The sequence below is a fragment of the Typopeltis vanoorti genome, chromosome 7, assembly GCF_054136105.1.
Source record: "Typopeltis vanoorti isolate ZY-2024b chromosome 7, IOZ_Tvanoo_1.0, whole genome shotgun sequence".
Taxonomy (NCBI): Eukaryota; Metazoa; Arthropoda; class Arachnida; order Uropygi; family Thelyphonidae; genus Typopeltis; species Typopeltis vanoorti.
The window spans coordinates 42,383,772-42,411,173 of record NC_143555.1 but is presented as its reverse complement, the minus strand read 5'-3'; the positions used below and the strand labels follow the sequence as shown (position 1 = coordinate 42,411,173).

The 27,402-nt window shown below is 35.6% G+C and overlaps 1 protein-coding gene across 1 annotated transcript in view; it reads left to right on the top strand.

The window, feature by feature from the left end:
* The window catches only part of LOC150104628 (mitogen-activated protein kinase-binding protein 1-like), a 399,663-nt gene extending 384,333 nt beyond the window's left edge, over positions 1–15,330 (top strand). Inside the window, exon 31 of the mRNA XM_090395826.1 lies at positions 14,279–15,330. Coding sequence (XP_090251952.1) covers positions 14,279–14,611 — 333 coding nt within the window. The 3' untranslated portion in view covers positions 14,612–15,330. The remainder of the gene's footprint in view (positions 1–14,278) is intronic.
* The last annotated feature ends 12,072 nt before the right edge of the window (positions 15,331–27,402 follow it).

Genomic DNA, 27,402 nt, shown 5'->3' with positions numbered 1-27,402 from the left:
TAGTCGAGAAATCATAGGAATATAACAAAGATCTGTATTTAAGTTTTGTCGATCTGGAAAAAGCATATGACAAGGTGCCAAGAGAGAAGCTATTCAATATGCTACAGTTATATGGTGTCAGTGGGGCATTATATCAAGCAATGCTTAGTCTTTATTTGAGTTGTAAATCAGCAGTTAGGATTGATGGAAGTACAGGAAGATGGTTTAATGTTAAATCTGGTTTGAGACAAGGATGTCCATTATCCCCCTCTGTTATTCATTATCTATATGGATCATATTATGAAGGAAAGTGGTATTAGACATGATATCAAAATTGGATATGTTAATGTCAGCTCTTTGCTTTATGCAGACGATGTTATACTTCTAAATAAATCTGCTACAAGTCTGCAAGATTCCCTGACTAAATTGAATTACTGTTGTAATAGATATGGTATGAAGGTCAGCAATAAAATGACAATGAAAATAGGCACAATCATTGAAAATGTCAACTGCGTTGTGAATGGAGAACCTGTGGAACAAGTAAAACATTTCAGCTACTTAGGCACGATTTTTACTGAAGATGGTAAATTAAATATGGAAATAGACAACAGAATCAACAAAGCAGATATGGTAGGAAGTAAATTGAATAAATTTATATGTAATAAGAGAGAAATTAGTCAGAACACTAAATTAGCTGTATACAAGACAGTGTTCAAACCAGTTTTAACTTATGGATCTGAGCTGGGTCAGAAGTAAAACACTTACCAATGACTAGAGACCGCAGATATGAGAATCATGAGAAAGATTAAAGGCAACAATGGCAATCTCATATTAAAAACGAGGATATTAGGAAAGAACTTGACATTGTCAGCATCCAGGAATGCATTAGCAGAGCTAATCTCAGGTAGTATGGTCACTTAAACAGAATTGGCAAGGAAAGATTAGCAAAACAAGTGTTTTCTGCCAGGTTGGCACGAAAACGACCCAGAGGAAGACCAAGATATAGGTGGATTGATACGGTTCAAAGTGCCATAGACGACAGAAATATAAGATCTGATAATGTTAGAGTCTTGACAAGTAACAGACTGATTTGGAGGAAAATTGTAGATAGGAAGTTAGTAATGATATAAATTTTTCATGTAGTACTATCATATCCTCTACATCCCCCCTTGAAGATACATGGCAGGAATTTGATGATGATGATGGCTTCAGTTCCACAGACAAGACACTGGACTGGATGAAAAACAAAGATACGATGAATGAACTAAATACAGTATCTACGAGTATAATACAATATGTTCAGCAATACAGACAGAAATTATTACAATATTTACATAACCAGAAATGACAGGACTAGGATTCCTCAAAGGATTCTATGATGCATCCCAAGAGACGAGACTGTAATGGACCACTAGGCTCACTACTACTGGACAGAATAAAGAATAACAGTACTGTTTCAGACAGTGAAGCTTAATGCTTTTTTATATTCCTCATTGTCTGATAGAGGGGAAACATTGGTAGGAAAAAAAATTACAAGCATATAACTTGGCCTGAGAGTGCAGAGAAGTTAAACAGCATCATTAAGTATTAGAATGGCTTTAGGTCTTCTGTGCTTAGAGACATCGTTTTCATTGTAGTCTTCAGCTTGTTGTATCAGTTGATTAGGATGTGTGGTTGCTTTTGAAAAGAACTCTACTGCTAGAGAATGAAGGAATGAGGAGATATATATGGGGTATTTGTGTCCCGGTGAATCTAATAATTTCTAACTAGTCATAGAGCATTTAGTATCATATGCAAGGATTTGTTTTGCACACGTTACAATTTAAGTATAATAAATTTAGTTTAATCCTTTATCCAAGTGTGAGTAAACAAAGTTTGTGCCTGAAAATATCTTCAGGACTGAATATGATGTTGTACTACCTTACTGGGTAGTACAACACCGGACAACTAGCAGCAAAGGTGGACCAAACTACCATCACTCCTATTCCAGTATCTTCCATAATGCAAAACACATCTCCTTGCAGATATGTATAATGTTATGCATTAAGGGATTGGCCAGCCACTACCCAGACTAGTTTCGACCTTTATTGAGGTCTCTTCAGTGGGAGCCAGGCCCAGTGGTGGAGATACCAGGTAGAAGCAATAGCGAGGTCATCTTTACCTTTAGGAGTTGCCAAAATGTGTGCCACCTTTTTTATTAAATTACTCTGGATTTAGAGAAAGATGTTGAAAGTTTATTTTTCAGTTGGTTAGACTATAATAAATTTAGTTTAGTCCTTTATCCAAGTGTGAGCAAACAAAGTTTGCACCTGAAAATATCTTCAGGACTGAATATGGTGTTGTACTACCTTACTGGGGTAAGGTAGTACAACACCGGGAAACTCGCAGCAAAGATGGACCAAGCTACCAGTCTTGAAGATATTTTCAGGTGCAAACTTTGTTTGCTCACACTTGGATAAAGGACTAAACTAAATTTATTATAGTCTAACCAAGTGAAAAATGAACTTTCAGCATCTTTCTCTAAATCCAGAGTAATTTGATAAAAAAAGGTGGTACACCTTTTGGCAACTCCTATAGGTAAAGATGACCTCGCTATTGCTTCTGCCTGGTATCTTCACCACTGGGCCTAGCTCCTGCTGAAGAGACCTCAATAAAGGTCAAAACCAGTGTGGGTAGTGGCCAATCCCTTAATGCATAACATTATACATATCTGCAAGGAGATGTGCTTTGCATTATGGGAGATACTGGAATAGGAGTGATGGTAGCTTGGTCCACCTTTGCTGCGAGTTACCCCAGTAAGGTAGTACAACACCATATTCAGTCCTGAAGATATTTTCAGGTGCAAACTTTGTTTGCTCACACTTGGATAAAGAATTAAACTAAATTTATTATAGTCTAACCAAGTGAAAAATAACTTTCAGCAATTTAAGTATGTTGACATTGGAAGTATAACTCCAAGCTGGGGGCATAGGTAATTATGGGATGAATCACCATCTGGTAGAGTAATAGGTTTGTTCCTTGTGTTTAATTTGCTGTGTCTATTAATCAAGGGGTAGAGTTTTAGATACTTTTGCACAGATGTTCCTAATGTGGTTGTTGAAGCACAATATTTTGTCTAGTAGTATTCCGAAGTATTTGGCTTTTATTTGCCATGGAATTTTGGTATTAAATAGAACAGTGGCCCCTTTGGTAAATGCTAATCTACTAGTGAAGTGTATGGCTGCACTTTACTGAGGGTTCACTTGCATCCTCCAAATGGAAAACCATTTTTTTTGGTTTCAAGATGATAATGCAGAGATCTAACTTCTGCTGTGTCATCTGCATAAAGGCTCGTGATGGACAACATGAGGTTCTGTGGGATATCTGCCATGTAGATTGTGAACAGTATCAGGGCCAGTAAGGATCCTTGTGAAATTCCTGCCAAAATTCTATGTTGGGTTGAGATAGTTTCGTTTATTTTTCCCTGCATTTTGCTGTTCATGAGATATGATTTAATGAAATGTATCATCTTCAGAAAAATACCAGAAAAGAATAAGTTTATAAATCAGACCACAATGCCAAATTTTGTCAAAAGCCTTTGTGATGTCAAGAAATCCAGCACTGGTGTGTGCATATGTGTGTATTGTTTCCATTTGTATCCTGTAGTGATGTATTTAGTTAGACGATGAATTTGTTGGGTAGTACTATGATTTCAATAAAAGCCAAACTGTTCGTACTGTATGATATTTAATTTGTCAACTGATTCTTGAAGTCTGAAGAGGATAATTTTTCAGCAATTTTTCCTAGATATGATAGTAGGCTGATGGGCCAATAATTTTGAGGTAAATGTGAGTCTTTGCCTGGCTTATGAACTGGAACAGTGTCAGCAATTGTCCAAGAGGGAGGGAAATATTGCATTCTGAGGATTGCATTTATAATGTTGACTAGATGCACTATAGCTTTGTGGGGTAATAATTTGATAATTTTGTTTGTGATGCAGTCAGGACCTAGAGTTTTATTATTCTTGTGATACATGATGATGTTCATTATTTCTACTGGTGAAGTAGGAGTAATCAGATTTGAATGCTTGTCAATATGTAGGACTGCACTGTTTTCCCAAATTAATTGCCATAGCGTCTGTTTTTTCTGCATCGGTGTGTTGCATACTCCATGATCCGATTTAAAAAGGGGAAGAGATTTACGTTGTTTTGGAGATTTTTTTGAGCATTTTCAGATGGAATGATCTGTAGGGTGCTGGTTTCTGTGATTTTTGAGAACTTCTCTAACTAAACTGTTCAGAGTGTTGAGGAGTTTTTTGTCCTGAGGAGCATGTGTTATGATATCTTTTCCTTGCTTTATTTTTATCTCTAATTTTATTCATGATATCTTCTAGAAGGTGGTTGAACTTATAGATAGTTGTAGTTTTGATGATTGCTGCTAGGTCTTTATTGATTTGATTGGTGAGATTTTCTATTGCTTTGTTAATTTTATGCTGGGTATAGGGCCAATGTATTCAGGGAGTACTTTTGATAATTTTTCCCAGTCTATGAAGGAGTGAGAGGGAGATAGTTGTTCTTAATTTCCTAATTTAAGTAAAATAGGGTTGTGGTCTGAAGATAACTCATTCAATGATTGAATGTTGTACTGGTATTTAACATTCTGTAGAATTGCAATATCTAGGACATCAGATCTGCCAATAGGATGATGAGTTGGCTCAGTAGGCCCAGCCACTACTTCAAAATTTAACCCCGTATAATTGAAGAGAATGCAGCGTTTTTGTTGGCTGTTTTGCTGTTCCAAGCTGTGTGTTTTGAGTTCATATCCCCAGTGATGATAATGGATTTCCTTATTCCAAGAATTACATCTAAATCAGCTGACAGCAAGGTACTTTTGGGTGAGTTGTAGGCAGCATAAATTTTGAGTTTACCAGCTGTGTTGGTGTATTCTTCAATGCTTGTAATCTCTAAATTTGTAGTTGATGGGTTGATTATTGAATTGTGCTTAATATAGTTTTTGATAAAAATGGCAGTGCCGCCACCACCTCTATAATCCAGTCTGTCATTTCTGAAGAGTAGGAAACCTCTCAATTTCAGATTATTTGCAGGTCTTAAGTGGCTTTCATTTATTAAAATGATGGCTGAATCAGTGGCGGCCGGTGAAAATTTTAAGTGGGGGTGCTGCATATAAAAAAAAAAAAAAAAAAAAAAAATTCTAATCAGTAACGAATTTATTAATAAATAAATTTACATATTAAAAATTGCTTTATTAAAAATATTTCATCCTCACCATGAACAAATACCAATAATAAAAGTTTCGTATCAATAGCAATGACAAGTGCAAACGAATATTGGCCTTAGATCGCAGTGCATTTGTTTTATTATTATTATTATTATTATTATTATTTTGACATCTCCAGGGAGTCCAAAGACTCATCGAGGGAGAGTGTGCCGACAGCATCGAACGATTGGCCCCCTTCCAACTACTAACCGCGCTCAAACTTACTTAACTGAGCCATTAGTAGCAGAGGCTCTACCATTGTGTAACGATAATTGAAAAAATATAATTCTTTTCATATTTTCAACAGTGACACTCATTATAATTCAGCCTTGTATCTATAATAAATAAATAATTATGTTATTTTAACAAAATAAAATAATATTGACAAAAAATAGTTCACCACGCACACGCACCAATAATAAACATTTCATATTTTTCCATTTTTCATAAACATTCCACTGCTGTGAGAATACATCCCAGATTGCTGGCAAAGGTTGGTCGATTGGTAGAGCCTCTGCTACTAATGACTCAGTTAAGTAAGTTTGAGCGCTGTCAGTAGTTGGAAGGGGTCCAATTGTTCGATGCTGTTGTCACACTCTCCCTCGATGAGTCTTTGGACTCCCTGGAGGTGTCAAATAATAATAATAATAATATCTCACAGAAATAACGTGCGTAAGGATACTAAAAATATACTGCCGTTTGGGCAGTGTCTGAATGACGTAACGTGCAATGACAAGCGGCAACGAATATCGGCATTAGATCACAATGCTTTTATTTCGTGTAACGATAATTGAAAAAATATAATTCTTTTCATATTTTCAACAGTGACACTCGCCGTAATTCAGCCTTGTATCTATAATAAATAAATAATTCTATGTTATTTTAACAAAATAAAATAATATTGACAAAAAATAGTTCACCACGCACCAATAATAAACGTTTTATATCTCACAGAAATGACGTGCGTAAGGATACTAAAAATACACTGCCGTTTGGGCAGTGTGGGAATGACGTAACGTGCAAAGACAAGCACAAACGAATATCGGCGTTAGATCGCAGTGCATCTGTTTCGTAATCCAAAGCGTTAATCGAACAATTCCGATTATTAACTATTCAATCAATGTCAAAACATAAGCTGTAACCTTTAACATGTTGTATTGCATTTATATAATGCTGTAAGCATTGTTATTATTTATAAACACAAACAAAATTTAAATTTTTAATTTTTTCCTTGGGGTGCTGCAGTGTCACAATGCTTATGTACAGGTGCCACTGGTCTGGATTATACCTTTATGAGAATTCTTAAAGCTCTATAATCTTGTTGGTTAAGCCATTATTCCACGTTACAGTTTGAAGTGAATTAGGAAGAAATTTATTTCTGATCATAAGTGAGTGTTGTGAGGATAATGAATCTTTTTGTAGAGGTTAGTGATGGGTTAGATTCACTGAAATCCTGAGCAAGGTAGCGAGAGAAGCTGTAATGATTGCAGTCAGGTTAAGATGAGTTTGATCTTGGTATGTTGCTTTTATGGGACAAGCCACTTCAGCATAAGTTTTGCCCTTATGATGAATATCTACTTGTTTAGTAATTTCTACTTGAGCTTGTGGAAATTCTGCTTCCTTTTGCTGTGTACCATGAGGTCAAGGAAACTCTGCTTCTATTAGCTTTGTGCAAGGTTGAGAGTTGGACTGATTATTATTTCTTACTGTCAGCCTATTCTTTGGATAGTAGCTTCATCCTTTATAATTGGCCCAGTGAGAGCCACTGCAGTTGGCACATTTGGCTGGAGTGGTTTTAAGCTTGGTGCAGGTGTTAGTGGGGTGGTTTTTACCACATTTTAAGCACCCATAATCAACTCTGCATAATTTTTGAGCATGACCATATTTTTGACATCTGTGGAACTGACCTGATGAAGCTCTTTTCCTCAAAGGTTTAGGTGTTATTTTGAGTGCACAGATCAATGTTAGATCATATATATATATATATTCTTGAAAGAGCTTTGTATCTCCACCAAAACTAGTGGCATCAGGCTCTTGTCAGCTCAAAACATTCTGCTGACTTTAACTGGTGGTAGCCACGTGAACAGCAGAGATCTGTTGCTATCTCTTGATATATCGATGTCCTCCATTATTCCTCGTAGCACCACCTTTAAATTTCTTTCCAAGCTGAGGGAGAATGTGTGCTATTGCATACCCAGGCTGTCAATTATTTTTGTTAAATGACAAAAATCGACTACTGTGGTGGGATGAATTTTGATATCTTCATAGATATTTTTTGCCCATGAGTATGCTATTCCCTGATCTTTCATGACAGAGACCAGCGTCATCCATTTATTCTTTTCCCACAGGACAACCAGATGCATTTTCTCTCTAGGAGAGCTAGAGGGGTCATCCCTGTGCATCTCCACTGTTTTGTGCTTGCGTTTCTTGTGCACATGCACCTCTTTGAAATCTGTGGGTGGGGAAACCACCAAGTCTATTTTTTCCTCCTCTGGTCCCAAGTCTTCCCCTTTCAAGCCATTATCTGTCATTGAACATAAGTTCAGGAATCCCGACCACTCATCCTCAAACTTTTTCAACAGTTTTTTGAGCAGCTCAAGTGCTAGCTTTTTATTCAAGTTTTGGACAAAGTCATCTGTATCATGTTATCCATTTCTAAGTAACTTACTTGAGTATACCAGCTATTATTTTTCTTACTTCATACAGTACTAAGAGTAACATCTAAAAAATATCACAGATTATAAAAAACTACATAATTCACTACAATTCACTTTACTAAAGGCACTTCCCAGAATGATGATGATGGCTATTATATATATTATATTACACGGTCATATCCTGGTCATATGACATGCTAGGTTTCAAACCACTGTCATATAGCGAATCACAGCCTTCCCCCCCACACACACACTTGTAATGGTTTAATAATTTTTAAGCAGTGATATATATATATATATATATATATATATATATTATGTGTATGTGTGTAAATGACATAAAGCATTTAGTTGTGTCAGATATGCAAGCAAAAAAAATTTATAATTTTTGCAAATGAAAAAAAAAAAAGATTATTCTGGATAGCTTAGATTAAGGAAACATATCAATCAGTTTTGTCATCAATCAACACCATTAAAAGTTTTTCCATTTTGGCAATAAGATTATCATGTTTACTGATAACTGTAGTGTTAACTAGTGTAGAACTTTTCACTTCACTTAGAACATGAGCATTGTTTTTAAAAATTGTAACAACAGTAGTGCAAGGTAAGTTTAGCCTGTGGCCTATCTCAGTGTTTGATACACCATCACCAAATTTAATCATTTTAATCTCAACATATAATGGTTTATGCATATTCTTGTTTTCAGTTGAATAACAGCACCCTTACTTTGAATTATATCTGCCATTATGTTTTATCTTGCCATAAAACAGAATAATAGTTAAAAATAGTTTATAAATCACAGCAAGACAGAAAGATATAGCAAGCACAATGTAGTAAATAAACCGAGTTTTACAAATACTCTGTGCATTGGTCGATTCATGGCACTGTTTTCACTAAAACCATTGTAAGAGGGAATGCAGTGTCATATAAATGGGCATTGAAAAGCATTGTGTGTGCGGATTGTCATAAAATGAAGTGTCATAAGACAGAGTATTACTGTATATTGTTATTTATCAATTGTAATATTTTATTTAATTTTCTAAAATTAAAGATTCAACCTTTAATTTTAGCCTCAAGAAACATGGACAGAAAAAAGTTCGCTGTTTTAGACTATTAATCAATTACAAAATTAAAATATTTTAATGATATATACCGTATATTTCGGCATATAAGTCGACTTTTCAGCATTGAAAAAAAGTACTAAATTTTTTTAGGTGGACTTATACGCCAGGTCAAAAATTGATTGCCTTTCCAAGAAAAAACTAGTATGTATCATACTCTGTTAAATTTATTAGCAATATACAAAAAGGGTAAATAAGTAAAAATATTTCAACTTATATCAAATTTATTTAAGAAAAAATTATTTACATGTTATATAATTATTTATTTACAAAGAAAATGGGTAACATAATTTTATTTGCTTTGCCTCACTTCAAAGCAAATAAACGAATATTATTTCTCATTATAATGAGTCCATTTTGGCGATTTTCTCGAACCCAATCCACAACATTATTTTCCAAAATAGGCCACTTACAAATTCCTTTCCGTAATGCGCACTTATTTTCTGGCATTTTCATTATTAAGGTTTCATTTTTTCTCCAATCGCGAACTGACAAACAGCAACACAGTATTTTCTTTTGCAAATTTAATCACTTTGCACTTAAAACTCACATCATATTTCATTCTTTTAAAATGAGCCATTGCACTTTAGTTCACTATTGGGCAACTGGTCAATAGGAAAAAGAAATTTTTCGAGTTTACTTATATGACGAGTATACTATAAAAACTCAAATAAACTCAAAAAAATTCCAATATCGACTTATATGCCGGAATATACAGTATATATATATATATATATATATATATAATATCATATTAATGAACTAAATGTGTGAAGGAAGAAGAAGAATAATGAACAAAGTCTCTGCTCCAAAGTAAACATGTCAAAGGATCAGAGAAACTGTATCATGGTTAATTTTGTATAAATTCCGTTTAGTTTTCTGCAATATCATTAAGCCCAGTATATTTTTATTAATCACTAACCTACAGGTGTCATCCAATCCACCAGAATTTTTGTTCTTGGATTACCCAGTTAACTTTTTTTTTTTTTTTTTCCAGAGTTCCTCATCGATAATAATTTGAAGCCACTATATATTTGAAGTATATTCTGCATACATCAATTAATGAATGTTTGTAGCTTTCTTTGTATTTCCTTTGAAAGCAACTGCTTCACATCCATATAAAAAGAGATGATTTAATACATGCATTAATTATTATTAATTTTTTTTAACATGACTCCTATCCAAGAAACATTTGTAAACTTATAGTACATTTGTACCATGGGCTAGCTGAATAAAATATTTATTTAGCTAGCAGAATAAAATTCATGGATGATGAAATTCACCTCCCTCCTAAAGATAGTCGCATATATCCATACCCACAGCAGGATTCGAAACCCAGGCCTGCTGGTTGAAGGGAAGATATACTAATCATTTGACCAACCAGGCCAGCAACTGGGTAATTATTCTTCATTTTCCATAATCTTACAAACTTTAAAATGTATGCCTTTTGCCATTTTGAATACTTATTTCAGTCTCTATCTGCTCCTCCATCTGTGGATACAATTCTACCAAGAAATGTAAAATTTGAAACACTTTCAACTTATTCATTTTCACTTGTATTTAGTAAATTGTTATTCACACTGATTTCTGTTTCTTTAGTTTTATTTGTGTTTATTTTTACACCAATCTTCAGTCATTCTTCTTGTAATGTGATAAGTTTATTTTGGATATCTCCATGTCTCTGAGCAATTAGACATAATCCAGATCACCAAGAGATTTATTTATTTCCATGATATTTCCCCAATACTATTTAGATTCAGTTTAGAAAGGTTGTGGTAAATATCCATGATGCACTACCTGAAATGGAAGTTTTATTAATTTTAATGACATTCCTTTATTTTGAAGTGTAATCTCCACACACAATCACTAATAATGGAATTGAAGGCATTTTATAATCGACAATAAATATAAAGGAGACTCAAATTCAGTACATTTTTCGGTGATTGTTTTGTTCTTAAGGTGTTAATGTGCTCCATACAAGATCTATTTGGCCTAAAAACTAGATTGCTGCTTTCTGTGGTCCTCATCCAAAATATTAAAGATTACTGAGAGGCATGCAAAAATGTTTGCTAATGACACATGGGTTTATATCCCTGAATTTATTACAATTTCTTAATCATTCTTCTTGGGTATTTTTTCCTGTATTCCACTCACTAGAGAATGACTCTGTTTCCCAAATATCAGGAGAGTATATAATCTGTAATCTGTATTTTACTATTTAGATTCAGTTTAGAAAGGTTGTGGTAAATATCCATGATGCACTACCTGAAATGGAAGTTTTATTAATTTTAATGACATTCCTTTATTTTGAAGTGTAATCTCCACACACAATCACTAATAATGGAATTGAAGGCATTTTATAATCGACAATAAATATAAAGGAGACTCAAATTCAGTACATTTTTCGGTGATTGTTTTGTTCTTAAGGTGTTAATGTGCTCCATACAAGATCTATTTGGCCTAAAAACTAGATTGCTGCTTTCTGTGGTCCTCATCTAAAATATTAAAGATTACTGAGAGGCATGCAAAAATGTTTGCTAATGACACATGGGTTTATATCCCTGAATTTATTACAATTTCTTAATCATTCTTCTTGGGTATTTTTTCCTGTATTCCACTCACTAGAGAATGACTCTGTTTCCCAAATATCAGGAGAGTATATAATCTGTAATAAGTTGTGTTAATTTTCAGAACTTCTGCAGTGATACATTCATGTCTTGGTATTTCTTTAATGGCTTTTTATATCCAGTTTACATGGTTGGCTGGTATCTATTTTTAATTCACCTGCTCCTTTTTTTTTTATTATTATTTCTTTGTATTCTGTTGCTACTTAAGATTTGACTGAAGTGTTGATGCCAAGTTAATCCAATTCTTTCCCTAGCATATGTTTTAAATTTATTTAAAATATTATGTTTAAATATGTTTTTTCTTAGAGGGATTTCTTACACATAATTTTTTTTATCCCTTTCATCATCACCTAACCTCCAGATTTTAACTGATAACCATTCTCTCCCTCTTTCAACATTTCTACAGGTTGTAGAAATGTTGAAAGAGGGAGAGAATGGTTATCATTCTCTCCCTCTTTCTTCCATCTATCCTCTTTATCATCATCCTTCATATTCTCTTGTCCATCCAAATTAATACTATCTGTTGTCCATCTGAATTACTATCCATACTTTCTTTTAATATTCTTTTAAATTCCTTACAGACTTCAGCATTTTGTAATTTAGCAATATCAGATTTGTATATATTAAATGTTTTCCCCTGTTCTATTTTTAAATACATAACCTCATAAACCTAATTGTTAGATGATGATCCGATCCAATATTGGCACTTCTTTTATTTTAGACATCTAATTACATTTTCCTTCACTTTTGACTGATGGCAATATTATCTGTTCAATTTTGTGTTTTGCCACCTGGTTACTTTATGTATTCTTTTATACTGGAAGGTTGTGTTGCCTGTTACCAAGTTATATGGTGGGACTATTTACCACATAGTCCCATCATTAAGTCACCATTTACATTTCTCTCTGCCAAACTGTGCTTGCCCATTATGTTTTCTAGTCCATCATTATTGGTACCAACTCGAGTGTCAAACTATAACTTTTCTTTTTCTTCAAAAGATGCATTTTTTCATCTAATCCTTCCATAGGGTACTTCTCTGAAGATAATATTTTGTTGTTGTTCCTTCATTTTAAAGGATTTTTCATGCTGACTGCAAAAATGTTCTTATATGTTGTTTCCGCAGCCATTGAAAGGTATGAAGTAGCCAAAAGAAGCAGCTTGCAATTTAAGAGATTGTAACCTGCATCAAAATATCAAATTTATCATTAAGTTTAGTTAATTAAATTTTATATTGCCTGCCCATTCCCTAGGGAAACAAAGCTTATGTTTGGATCACAAAAATTGGCCCATACTCCACTTTCATACTTATCTGGTATGAATGCTTAGACATTGATCATCACTGAACTTTTCTTAGAATCTGCCTCAGCATTACAATGTATGCCAAATCTTAACAAATTTGGCTGCCTCACTTTACCAAAAAAATAAAATAAAAATATGGAAGACCATCATTGCCCTTCTTCACCTTTAAGAATGTCAAAAGTGAAAAACTTAGTTTTTGAAAGAAGTGGAAAAAGTAAGTCAAAAATTGCATAACAGATAACTACCAAATATGTTGATGTTGATGTTTAGTGAAATAAACATGTCTATAGAAAAAATAAAGACTTAAAATAGATTTAGTAGTTATTTGGTAGTTATCTGTTATACAGTTTTTGACTTGCTTTTTCACTACTTTCAAAAACTAAGTTTTTCATTTTTGACATTCTTAAAGGGGAATCTTTAGAGATCTCTGATAGCAGCTGACAGATCATAAGAGTAATTATCATTATTAATCATAATGGTTTAAAGCCATTGTTGGTTTAACACTTTTGCAAAATTCTTTAAAATTTAACAGTTGGCTTATGCAAGCTGGCTGCAACACACCACCGATATTAATCCAGTAATAACCCCTTACCAACCTTAAATATTGCAATCATATTCCATCTCCTCCTCCTGAGGGGGCTTTGCAAATTGCATTCCATCAATCAGTCTTCATATCCACATCCCAAAGATGGTCATGACCTTAGTCGATCTACTGTGGACCCTTTCTGATATATCCTCATCACCATGAAAACCAGAGGACCAAATCTGTGCACAAATAATCCATATGAGGGATGATCAGGGCCTCATATGGATGTTGATGTGTACTGGAATATACATGTCTATAAATAATAAATACTAACTAAATCTATTTAGTTCACTTTTAAGTCTATAACTGGCCTCCCCAAGCTGCCTGTCAGGGTAATGTCAGTTGAATCTCAAATTCAACTATCCCCCCTCCCTCACATCCCAATCCATTCCCATGCTGATCATCTCCACACTCACATTCTCTTTGTTTAGAAGAATGATTATTTTGCAGAGAAATTTTGCTGACACAAAGAAATTTATATAAACTCTAAAACTGAATAAAGGTCACATAACCTAGTCTACATGTGTTAATTAGGTTATGTCTGTTTTATATACAATTCTCTTTGATAGCAAAATAACTACAAAATAAAACATTGTTATCATCCTGAATGGCTTTCTAGCAATAACTATTTCCTGATGTCAATGATTTTTAATATATATGGACTACACTTTTTTTTATTTTACTAATATTGAAATATATATTAAAAAATGTTTATGTTAACCATAATAAGTAATTGAATTTATATCTGAACAGGTAACTGTGGATCCTACTCTTTCACCAGCAGAAAAGTCAGCAATGATGACTACCTTAGCTCAGGGTGTTTGGCAAGCTCAACAAAACTTAAGGCCAGCAATGCCACCATTACCCAACTATTCTTCCTCATCTTTAGACATTGGTTCTCTTGGACAGAGTTTGCCATTTCCTTTAACAGTGAAGAAGGAATTTTCACAGCCTACCAAAGGTAGTTCTGATTCTCAGTCTGATGCTGTTAATGCAATGATTCTTTTACAAGAATATTCTGACAGACTTCTTAGCATTGTAGAACAACGAATTTCCAAAAACGTACAAGAAAAACATCAAACTTGAAAGATGATATTTGTGAAATAATCATCAGTGGTGCTAGAAAAAAATCTCCTCAACATATCTAAAGCAAATCTCTTTTCAATTAGAACTAAATGGTCAGTTCAGTCATCCATCATTGAAAAATTTCATTCATCTGACAATATATTGCATTTTTTTGAATGTGAAAGCCATTTCTACATCACAACATATCATTTTTGTATATTTTTTCTACATAGCATAACATTTAAATACAGTAATCTGCCATCTAATGTGCCATAACATAACAACACAAGTTTAATTTTACAGAAGATGGAATATGATTTGTCATTTACTTTGATTTGTTGTTTGTATTGTTATCCTCTATATATGTCTGACATATGTTGTAAGATTTAAATACTAATTTCCTAAACACAAATCTTAATCAAAGATTGTAAATTTTTTAATGTAAAAGTTTCACAATTGTACCTACTTTGTATATCAAGAACTGTTTTTCAATTATCAAATAATTTCTAGTTGCATAATTTCTAAGTGTATAAAAAAAACAGTATGTTAACATGTGTTTCAAAAAGGAGAATTCTGATTAATGGACCGAATGTCTTTTGTACAGTAATTTACATTTAGGATAGTTTGTCAGTTTCATGGTGGCAAACAGACATCAAACAATATTTATTTTCTGTATTGTTAAAGAGACGTTGTATAGTGTAACATGAATGAGAAATATGTTGAATCATTATACTAAAATAAACTATTTTTGATTATATATTTTTCAGTGGGGTAAAATAATATTATTATTATTATTATTGTTCCGGGAAACTCCAAGGAGTCGACAGACTCATCGAGGGAGGCCCTAACATCATGTCAAGAACAACTATTCGACATTCACACAGTATCTATCATACTTCACCTTGAACTCATTTACAGTCATGACACTCCCACAACAGGCTCTGGCAGCTTATTCCACTCATTCACCACTCTCCAAGTAAAAAACCTAGCTCTAACACCCTTGTCAACCACGCTCTTGCGCTCCATGCATGGCCCCTAGTCCTCTCACCACCAGTCATATTTTCAAAAATATCTTCTGGATCAATCTTATAAAAACCCTTCAGTAATTTGAATGTCTCAATCATATCACCCCTCCTTCGCCTATCGTCCAATTTCTGCAACCCACAAATCTTCAACCTATTCTCATAAGGTTCATTCCACAGACCTGCTATCATCTTGGTCACTCATCTCTGGACCCTCTCCACTTCCTCCCCATCACGAAGAAACCCTGGTGCCCATAACTGGGCACAGAAGTCCAGATGGGGTCTTATCAAGGCTCGATACAGAGGAACAACAACTTGTTTATCTCTACATGTTAAAGTATTTTTCAGAAGCCAAGTGATTTGGTGAGCTGCTTTAGTCACTTTTGCAATGTGCCCCTAAACTTCAACCCCCTATCCACCAACACTCCCAAATCCCTGGCCTCATCAATCTCCTGGAGTACGGTTCCACCAATGCGATATACTGCAGCTATTCTTTTCACCCCAAAGTGCATAACCTTACACTTTGCCACATTAAATTGAGATCCATTTTTCCTAGCCCAGTCCTCCAAACTATCCAAATCATCCTGTAAAATTTCGACATCCTGTGCACTCACAATTGCTCTACCCAACTTTGCATCATCAGCAAACAAGTGAACACTTCCTCTCAAATCCTTTCCAATATCATTGATGAACAAATTGAAAAGCAGTGATCCAAGAACAGAGCCCTGCGGCACTCCACTAGTCACAAGACGTCTTTTAGACTCCACTCCTGAATAAACCACTCTCTGGTATCTCTCCTTCAACCACCCTCCTATCCATCTCACCAACCCTATATCAATCCCCATCTGCTCCAGTTTACTGATTAGGGTTCCATGTGGTATCCTATCAAAGGCCTTGGCAAGGTCCAGTAGTATCACCGTAAACCCATTACCCCTATCCAGTTCAGCCGTCACTGTGTTATAATACGTGAGCAAGTTACTGAGGCATGATCTACCCTTCACAAAACCATGTTGTCCCCCATCCAATATCCCATTTTCATCTATCCAATCCTGTATTCTTTTCTTGACTAATTTCTCTAAGACCTTGACAATGATTCCTGATATGCTAATCGGTCGGTAATTTACAACAGCAGTCTTGGAACCTCTTTTATGCAGTGGAACTATTTTCCCCTCTTTCCACCTGCTCAGGACTAACCCAGACCCGAGACTCAAATTAAACAAAATGGTCAAGGGTACTGACAATTCTTTAGCTGCTTCTCGTACAACACGAGCTGGTATACCATCCAATCCCACAGATGTATTGACATTGAGGTTATGCAATAGACTACTCACCTCCACTTCATTCACCACAATTCTCATATAATCTACTGGTTTATTCGTTTCTGCAATGTAACCACCTGGATGATATATTCTTGCAAAGTGCTCACTCAGTAACTCAACTATCTCAACTGATTCAGTTACCTCCCTACCATCGGCATTCTTTAAAATCATTCTGCCATTACATTTTTCCTTTTACTTGCTACGTATCTAAAAAACTGTTTAGGATTCTCTTTAGCCTTCATGGCCAATGTTCTTTCGTAATCCTTTTTTGCTTTTCTTACCATACTCGTCACCCTTCTGACCTGTGCTTTATACCGTTCATGTGCTTGCCGGTCACCTTTCTCCTTTAATTCCCTCCATAGTTGTTTCTTTTTTTGCAGCTCAAGCTTAATGGTATTATTCATCCATTTAACCCCTACTTGATTTATTATTCAGACTCTAGGTATACAGTCAGCCATTGCTTCATGCAAGCACTTCTTAACTACCTCCCATGCACTATTAACTTCTAGTCCTTGCAGTTGTACATGCCATGGAACTGAACCAATCAAACTCCTAAGCTTGTCATACTTTCCAGCCCGATAATTCCACATGTATCCTGTCTTAATTGAAAATTCTACACCTTTAGCCACCTCCCAAGTCAAGACCCTATGATCACTCTCACCGATTGGTGGCAATGTGGTCATATTTGTTACAGCCAAATCCTCAGATGCAATTACTAGGTCAAGCACTCTCTCTGACCCCTAGTATTTTCCATTAGATGCTGTCGCAGATAGTTATCCCTTAATAACTGCATAAAATCCAATTCCTTCCTCCCTTGTGTCCTCTCCTCACTCCAATCAATGCGACCATAGTTGAAATCTCCCATAATAATCACCCTCCTTCCACTCATTTCTTCTATTTGCTTGTGCATACTGTCACCACCATCTTTTCCATCACCTGGTCTATAGCAGCACCCAATTGTATATTTAGTTCTGCTAGCCACAATCTCACACCAAATGGCCTCAAATATGCTCTTTTCTCTATCCAGCAATCCAACTTCTATTCTCCTTGGCTGTAGCTCATCAGCTATCATCAACAATACTCCTCCCCCCATTTTATTCTCTCTGTCATTCCTGAACACACTATACCCATCACATTCAATCCCACTAGCTATATCATCTACAGTCAGCAGTGTGTCACTAATGCCAATAACCTGTAGTCTGGAAGTGCCAACCGTGGCCCGAAATTCTTCTTTCTTGTTCCTAATACTCCTAGCATTAGTGTACATGAATTTCAGACCCCCATTAGCCCCAACCCTACCTTGATGCCTTATATTAACTATCCCACTCTGATTTGTTGTCCTTATTTGCTCTGGCATATTATATTCATTCTTACATTCAACTGCCTCCCTAAGGACTGTATATCTACCCCCCTTAACAATCTAGTTTCCCTGAATTTGCACATCCACTACATTCAGCAACACTTTCTCAAGTCTTCTTAAACCGTAACCATTCAAATGCAAGCCATCCATCTTATATAGATCCTTTCGCCCATCAAACTCACTCCACACGTCCACAAATTCCGCACCACTCGTCATACATAACCCATGCATAAAGTCATTCGCAATTATGGCCCTCCTTTTAAACATTTCACTGTCATACTGTGGCAAAAGACTAATCATTCTAACTCTCTCACTCTTTTCTTTTGCTACCTCAAACAATTCATTCAGGTCTTCTATCATTTCCATTTTATCTCCTTTCAAATCATTCGTACCTGCCACAACAATCATTTCTTTCACCCTTTCCTTTTGCTCTCTAATAGACTCAGTTACATCCTTTATGGTCGCACCCGGTTGGTACGATTTTGTCAAATGACTCTACTAACACACCTCGTACTAACGAGTCTCCATACAGCACTCTATCCTTCATTTTGTTCATGTTCACACTCATACGTCTATTTTTCCTGTCATACCTTTTATTATTGGTTGGTTCATTCAGTCGACCTTTGTTCATACACTCTAGCTGCTGTTTTGCCCTTTCTATCGCACCATTCAACAACGCGATCTCACTCAATGCATCTATCTCATCTTTTTTATTCTCTGAGAAACCATTAATACTATCATTTACACTTTCTACATTCACACTCTCACAATTCTCATGTACAACCTTGTCGTTTCTTGTCATATCCCTATTTTCTTCATTCTGAAGTTTGACAAAAATATCACACTCACGATCCGAAATACACTTCAATTCCTCATTCTCCCTACATTTTCTACACACATTCAATCCTTTATTATCATCTAACCACACTCCAACCGCACTTCGCAAAGCGTACATTTCACAGCTAGTACACTGACTCATTTCTTTTATACTACCATTCTGTGATAAAGATGGCAAACCATCATTACTGGCCGCCATTTTCCTTCGTACAGGTGCCATACTTATTTGCAACGTGTTTTATCAAATTATAAGTTATAACACACCAAAAACACACAAACAGATGCACTAAAATACGCAAGGCAAACAAAACTATGCTATATTAAGTAATTTTATCAACGATAACTGAAAATAATACTTATCTTATCAGGAGCTTGCGCGAAAACTACATACTACGATATAACCTCGAACTCAAAGAGTTTCATACTAAGATTGATCCTACAAAATGATATGAGTAGAATAAACTTACTGTGCTAAAACAGTAAGAAGATTAAAATTTCAACCATCCTAGCTTCATAATAATATAATAATACCTATCTGCTAACTAGACACATAATTATTTCTCAGATACAGTGTATGTCTACTTACCATTATTAACTGAGAACCAAAATCTTCTCAGTAAGCAGATTTTCACAATTGTCATGCAATGGTGACCAGCCCCCCCCCTCCACTTCACACAAAGCAAACACAAATAACTAATTGTTGCATTATTAGGTAATTTGCAATATGCATAACTTAAAAGTTATGCATTTTTGTTTAAAGTTCAATTCATAACTATAAATTATTATTATTATTCAGGCCTCCATGGAATCAAAAGACTCATCATGGGAGGTCCTTCCTAGGAAACACGAAGTCTGTCATAGCACTCCTTGAAATCATTGTTTGTGCTCTCACCACTCTATCAGGCAATGCATTCCACGGTTCAACCACTCTAAATGCAAAGAAACCACTCCTCACAATAATAATATGAGTGTTCTCATATTATAATAATAACTGAGTGTTCAATAATAATAAAAACAGAAGCAAAAATTTAGATAATTTTTTTTGGAAACTTGTTAAATTAATAATTAACACTCCAATAAATCTATTCACTGCATTATAATAATAATGATAACTTAAAATTATAACAAAATATTTGAATGAAATATCTTAATTCAACAATTGAAAGAGCCCAATATTTATCTCTTTTAGCTGGTTCAGTGAAGTTCCATATTTAAATCTGTGAACTTTTTACATGGACTAATTTTGCTTCTGTTTGAAACAGATTCACTAGCATCATATTTTCATTTTTGCAGATAGCAACAAGGTAAAAATTCGGCAATTCCTAGAATTATAACGAATCACTAAATCAGAAATCCCAAAACGTGTATTTCTAGCCAATACATCCACAAAAAAGCAGATCAAAAACATACCGACTGTATGTACATAAAAGTATGTACCTGAGAGTCAAGTGTTGAACCCACAAGATGTCACACTATAGGACATACTTTTTGACAATAGGTGGTATCAAATTTCAGTCCTTTGAACTAGGGGGAGGATTTGCATGTCTCAGAAAATCACATGGTTAAACAGATCTGATCGAGATTATTATTATTTTTAGTGCATTTCAGAAATAAAGTCAAGATAATACAATTGTGGCAGTATTAAGATAGCCACCCACTGCATTTGATATTTGTTGTTCTTATATTCCCCATTCTTGCAGTGTGTGTATATATACACTCATGAGCAGTTGAATTAGAGATACCTGCCATGCTGGCAAAATGGTGCTGTGGTCCCCCTAGTGAATGGAATAGTGCCATGTAGCACGTGATGGGGATGCTGTCACACCTCCCTGCCATTGCTTCTGCCTGGTATCTCCAGAAGTGGAGATACCATTGCTTCTGCCTGGTATCTCCACTTCTGGGCCTGGCTCCCACTGAAGAGACTTCAATAAAGGTCCAAACTAGTCTGGGTAGTGGCCCTTCCCTTATGCATAACATTATACATATCTGCAAGGAAATGTGTTTTGCATTATGGGAGATACTGGAATAGGAGTGATGTTAGCTTGGTCCACCTTTGCTAAGAATTTCCCAGTGTTGTACTACCTTACCCCAGTCATAAAGATATTTTCAGCTGCTAACTTTGTTTGCTCACACTTGGATAAAGGATTAAACTAGTCACAAGTTTTGGAGTAGAAAGGAATAAGCAAGGTATGAATATTTCAAAGCCATGGGCAAATATTAAAATTTCCAGGGGCGTATTCTCCATGCTTGCTGCGCAAGCTCATTACTTGAGAAAGAAGTAATATTTATTTGTCAATAAATGCATGCATTTATAAGCATTCCATTTAGGCTTTTATTTTTGTAGAGAAGACGTCTTAAGCTTGTGCGGCAATAATTGAGCTTTGCATTGTGTATCGAAGGCCGATGCTTGCTCATCTTACAGGTCCTTGCAGCAGCACTGTGATTTCATGTGCGCACATAGCCATTTCACGTCGTCTCACTCTGTTGCTTAAACACAGGCCATACGCGGTGAACGTAGCTCTAGCCAATGAGCTTCACCCAGCCTTTACAAGTGTGCGTGTTGCTTGGGAAAATTAAGTTACAACCAACTTTTTATGACGATGTTATTGACCAGTTCATAAAGAAAAACCTTTGGATAGAATTTGTATTCAAGTAACTAAATTGAAAAATATAGAATATCGTTTGTAAAATAAATGTTGTATTTGTATGATTAAATGTACATAAATTTCTTAATATATAGTTTTAAATGGTCAGTAATTCATTATTCTGCTAATAAGACTTCAGTCACACCTCTCACTCCCTGAATGATAACAAGAGCAAGCGTAAATTTCAAGACCAGTATTCGCCCCTGCAAATTTCTCATTATGGTAGGAATGAAAAAGAGCAAATGACTTCACTACGTAGAGAAATTCATGATCATAAGAACAGTTCAGTTCACATTGCTGCCACTAAAATTATAGAATCTGCAAAAGAACAAAAACCTGGAAGTAGCTTATTCAAAAGCATTTGAACTCAAGAAAGAAGTCACTTGTAGAATCTTCAGAACAGCATATAAAGTCGCAAAGAAAACCCAGGTGTTCAATGACTTTGAATCAGAAATTGACCTCTAAGGATTGAATGGCAGTGACATGGGTCGAATTCTACAAATGCTTGTATGAATATAACAAATCATATTTGAACTGAAATGAAAAAATCCTTTTTAAAAAAAAAATAATACAGTCAAACTGTGAAATTGTGATTGACGAAAGCACCACTATTAGTCAGTTGTCATCATTAATAATATATGTACGCACAATGCTACCTGATATGGAGCAACACACAAATATTTTTATTGACATTGTGGAGTTAGAAAATGTATCTGCACAAGGTATTTTCCATAGCTTGATGAATACCCCTTAATGAATTGGGGTTTCATGATGATTATTTGAAGAAAAATCTTGTTGCCATTGCCTGTGATGGAGCAGCTGTGAAGTTGGTAATAATGAAAAAAGGAGTAGTGGCTTTGATTAAGGAACGTTATCCTCACATTTTGGTTTGGCATTGTGCCAACCATAGACTCGAGCTCTCTGTTGGTGATGTTGTAAAAAAGACTTCCGAGAACAAATCAACCACTTCAAGTCATTTCATGACAAACTTTACTGTCTCTATCACCAGTCAACCAAAAATGTCAGAGAACTAGGCAAAGTAGCTGAAGATCTTGATAAGGAGATCTTCAAAACGAAGAGTTTTAAGTACACATTGGGTCGCTTCTAGTTTTAGAAGTGTTTCCACAGTGTGTAAAGATTATGAGGCACTTGTGACTCATTTTACAGCAGCAAAACAAGATGAAAACAGAGACAAGTCTGAAAGAGTAATGTATGAAGGCCTTTTGAAGAAAAAAAAAAAGTGTCGATTTTGTTTTGGATCTTGGATTGATGTGTGATGCTCTCCAAGAATTGTCAGAGCTTAATGTTGAACTGCAAACAAGAGATATTACACACTACAAAGCTCATAGCAGTATATCAAGGCAGATTCGGCTGTTTGGAGAAGAAAGTCAACAATGGGCCTTTTTATCGTGAAACTGTACAAGCTGTTCAAAATCTGAACTTTAAAGGAGTGACTTTGGAGAAGAGGGTAACCAATCGATCAACAAATGTGAATTGTTCTCTTGATCCTACAAAATTTTATGACTGTTTGAAACAACGAATGGAAAATCACCTTCTATCTGCAGAAGAGATGCAAATTCCAGAATGGACAAAACTGTTGTATCCAAAATGTTGGATACGGTGCTGAAAGGAATGTTACTTTCGGTGAGACTGAAGTGGAGAGTTTGTGTAAGAGGTGAATTCCTGAACAGAGAAGAAAATGCCTGCTGCACTATCAATTAATAAACACTATCAACAGCATCCCCATTTCTACTGCTGAATGTGAGCGTGGCTTTTTCTAGATGAACCTGATTATCACACCGACAAGAGCTTCTCTTCAAATGAAGACTGTGAATACACTGATGTTCATCGAGAGGAGGTTGGGCCTCCTCTGCCTGTTTTTCAAACCTTACTAAACATGAATTCCTGGTTCCTGAAAGGCAGACATCTAGCAACTAACACAAAGAGTAAGGAACGAACTCGTGAAGGTAGTAACACCAGTGTGATGAGTCCAATTTTTTATTATTACTATTACATAACACCTCCAGGGAGTCCAAAAGCTCATCGAGGGATGGCACCTACTCTCCACCACTCATTTCACCAACCGCAACTATCTCCATCATCTACACCAACACCATATACCACCGACTGCCACTACTAATGTTTTCACAGAAAATCCCAAACATCCATGCCCACGGGAGGGATTCGAACCCGCAGCCTTTTGGTTGATGAGCTGATACGCTAGCCACTCGGCCAACCAGGCTGGCTTTGGAAGCTATTTTGAAAATGAAGGTTTTTTTTAAACTTTTTTTCACTTTTGCTTTAATGTTTAATGTTTTATTTCCATTTGATATATATAATATCCATTTGTCAAAAGTAAAAGAAAAAGTAAAAAGTAAAAGCTTCAAATGCCTAGTATGTTTCAATTTTCTTGTGTTATGAGATGAGATGGTAGAGGTCCAGTAAAACTTGCATTAATTAAAAAAGCCCTGTATTTATATATGCTGTTTGGCTGCCTGGTTAGCCATGAGGTTAGCATATCTGCTCTCCATCCAAAAGGCTGCAGGTTCAAATCCTGCCTTTGGAATGGATGTTTGTACCATCCTGCTTTCATTCATACATGCATACACTTCATATATCTCGATCATACACTTTCAACATCTCAATGGTGCTGATGATGCAGAACTGGAGAGAGCAATAGTTTGACATTAAATTGACAATCATTATTGTCAATTTAATGCTGCAAAATGTAGGGCTATGCACTTCAGGTTGAAAAGGTTGCATGCAGTGTATCATATTGATGGTACTAGATTGCAGGAAGTCGATGAGGATAATGGTGGTCAAAGAATTGAAGTTCAGAGGGCATATTGCAAAATTTGATAAAATGGCTCAAAGGATTACTTGAATGTTGAAAAATGTGCTAACAAATAGGGAAGTTATTATCCCTCTTCAGTGGCGCATCCAGGGAAGGGGGTGAAGGGGCCCTGATTCCCCCCCCCCCCCCAAAAAAAAAGGAAAAAACACTAGAAAATTTTCCAAAAATCTTTTCCTAATTAAAATTAATTTTTTTTATTTATGTTGTGTTGTGTCTTCTATTTCTATACTATTTATGAATTAGCGGTCACATAAGGTGGGAATACCCTATAGCTGTTGGGAATCACGGCCACTGTTGAACGTGAGGCGAATGAAGTATTGCTCCGTTGGACCGAGCTGGGCCAAAGGAGATCATGGGTATCATGTATTGGCGATCACTGCAGATGCTTAGTCATAGGTCGTATGCAATGCGTAGTGTGTATTTTCAAATCGTCTACTTAAACCCCCCCCCCTTCAAGATTAAATCTGAGTGTGCCATTGTCCCTCTTTATAAGCTGTATCTTGACTACCATGAAGAGATTTGGTCACGGGTTTATTGGGGACCAGGAAGTGGTAGAGAAGATTCAGACAAGTGGCTGTGCTGGTGACAGGTCTGTGGAATCCTTCCTATGAAGCGACAGGTTGAAGATTTGTGGGTGTTACTAAGTTTAGTTTATGGGCATAAAAGAGGGGACGTGATAGAAAAAATTCCTTTGCATTAATTTTATAAAAAAATTGATGCAAATGAAAGTTTCCAATATATGACTTACAGAAAACTAGGGACCATTTATGTTGTTGTGTAGTGTGGTTAGTAGGGGTATGCAGACCAGATTTTTTGCATGGAGAGTGGTGAATGAGTGAAATGGATTGCCAGAATTAGTTGAGTTCCTTGACAGTGAATGAATTTAAGGAGAGGTATGATAGGTGTTGTATGTATAATAGTTAGTTTGAGTCTCCAGACTCCAAGGAGATACTGTATAATAATAATAATATAGTTGTTGTGTAATAGGAGAATTAAGTAGTAGGGGAGATGGATAGATATGTGTAATGGAGTGGAGTGGAGTAGAGTGTCCTCCCTTGATGAGTCAGACTCTTTGGAGGTGTCACATAATAATAATAATAAATGTGCACTCTCCCAAGATCGACTGGGTCACCATGGAAGAAACAGACCTGACCCTCCCCCATTAGGGGAAGAGACTTTCTCAGAAACAGAGAGAGATCAGAGGCTAAATCAATATAATATACACTATCTGATTGAAAATAAACAGACACTCCTTTGTAGTAATATCTACTACTACAAAAGAGTGTCTATCTACATCACAGCAATGGCTCATATAGATATAAAATGAAGTTAATAGTCTTGTAATCTTTGTAACAGTAAAATGCGTGGAACTGAAGAATTCAGTAACATTTGATGTGGCACACACGATCATGGGATGCCACCTTTGTAACAACTCAATTTGAGAAATTTTTGCCCTGATGCAACTACACCAATTAACTGTAAGTGATGGTTTTTTCCCCTTTCATGGTTATCAACATTCAGTATTTTCATGATGTTATTGTGAAATGGAGAACCTAAAAAAACTGGAGGCAGTTACAGCAGCAAAGGGCAGACCAACTCCATACTAATTTGCTCCTAGGTTCTCCATTTCACAATGGAGAACCTAGGAGCATCAACAGCACAACCACAACCTGGTAGACTACATAAAATTACAGCAGGATAAAATCGCCTGTCCTTGATCAAGAAACATCTGACCAAGGACAGGTGATTCTGAAATTCTGAGCAATGTATCAAAATTTGGCAGAAAGCCTTCCAAAAAACTGGAGCTGGTTATAGCAGCAAAGGGCAGACCAACTCCATACTAATGCCTTTGATATTAGAGTGAGAGAGCTGGGATGACCAAGTGTCTGGATAATTTTGATCAGGATGTGTGTGTGTGTGTGTATCAGTGGCATTGCATGCCAGTTAAAATTGGGTGTGCTGTCATGTGGCTTATGCAACCCACACTACAAAATTCGCATCAATTTGACTATATGATTGCATTTTTATCAATGTATGAAAGTTTTTAAGAGTGCATAGCTATGATGTAGTGATGGCTGTGATGTAGTGCAGCAGCCCTCATCTTAATTGGTCCAATGCAATTAATTGTTAGGTAACGTTGAATACTTTATATCAATTAGTATAATTTTAAATATGGAAAACATAAAGGTCAAATGAATGATAGCTATGCTTCATATGTGCTGTTTATGTGAGAGGCACAAAGACTTTACGTTTTGTGGTGAGATTAGATTATTATTGGCAAATACTAGAGTGAGACATGGATAATTTGAATTTTGATGCAATTTTTAAATACAACCACATAATGTGCACAGAAATTGGAAAAAGTAATCGCTTGAGAAATTATTATTTTTCTGGATTGAACAAAAGAAAGGCTAAAATAACTCATTTTACTTATTTATATACAAGTTCCAACCTCCTTTGACTATAATGATACAATTTGCGAAAACTCTGGCCGAAAACAGGACATTGAGTAGATTGTCAACACTGTATCCCGTTATAAATTATTTATAGAAAATTCTATATTAAAAACTTGTCTATATTGGTGTCCTAACACATTCACATTTCACGCAGGCAAAACAGATGACATTCAGAAAACGAAAACAGCAACTCATGACAAATGATAACATTCAGTTGGTCTGGTTGACACAATTACCAATGACAGCTACTAATTTCTGGGTGCTGTTATCTCAGCGCACACCCTGTCTTGCCTTCTGGGTGGTTTAAAACCACCAGAAT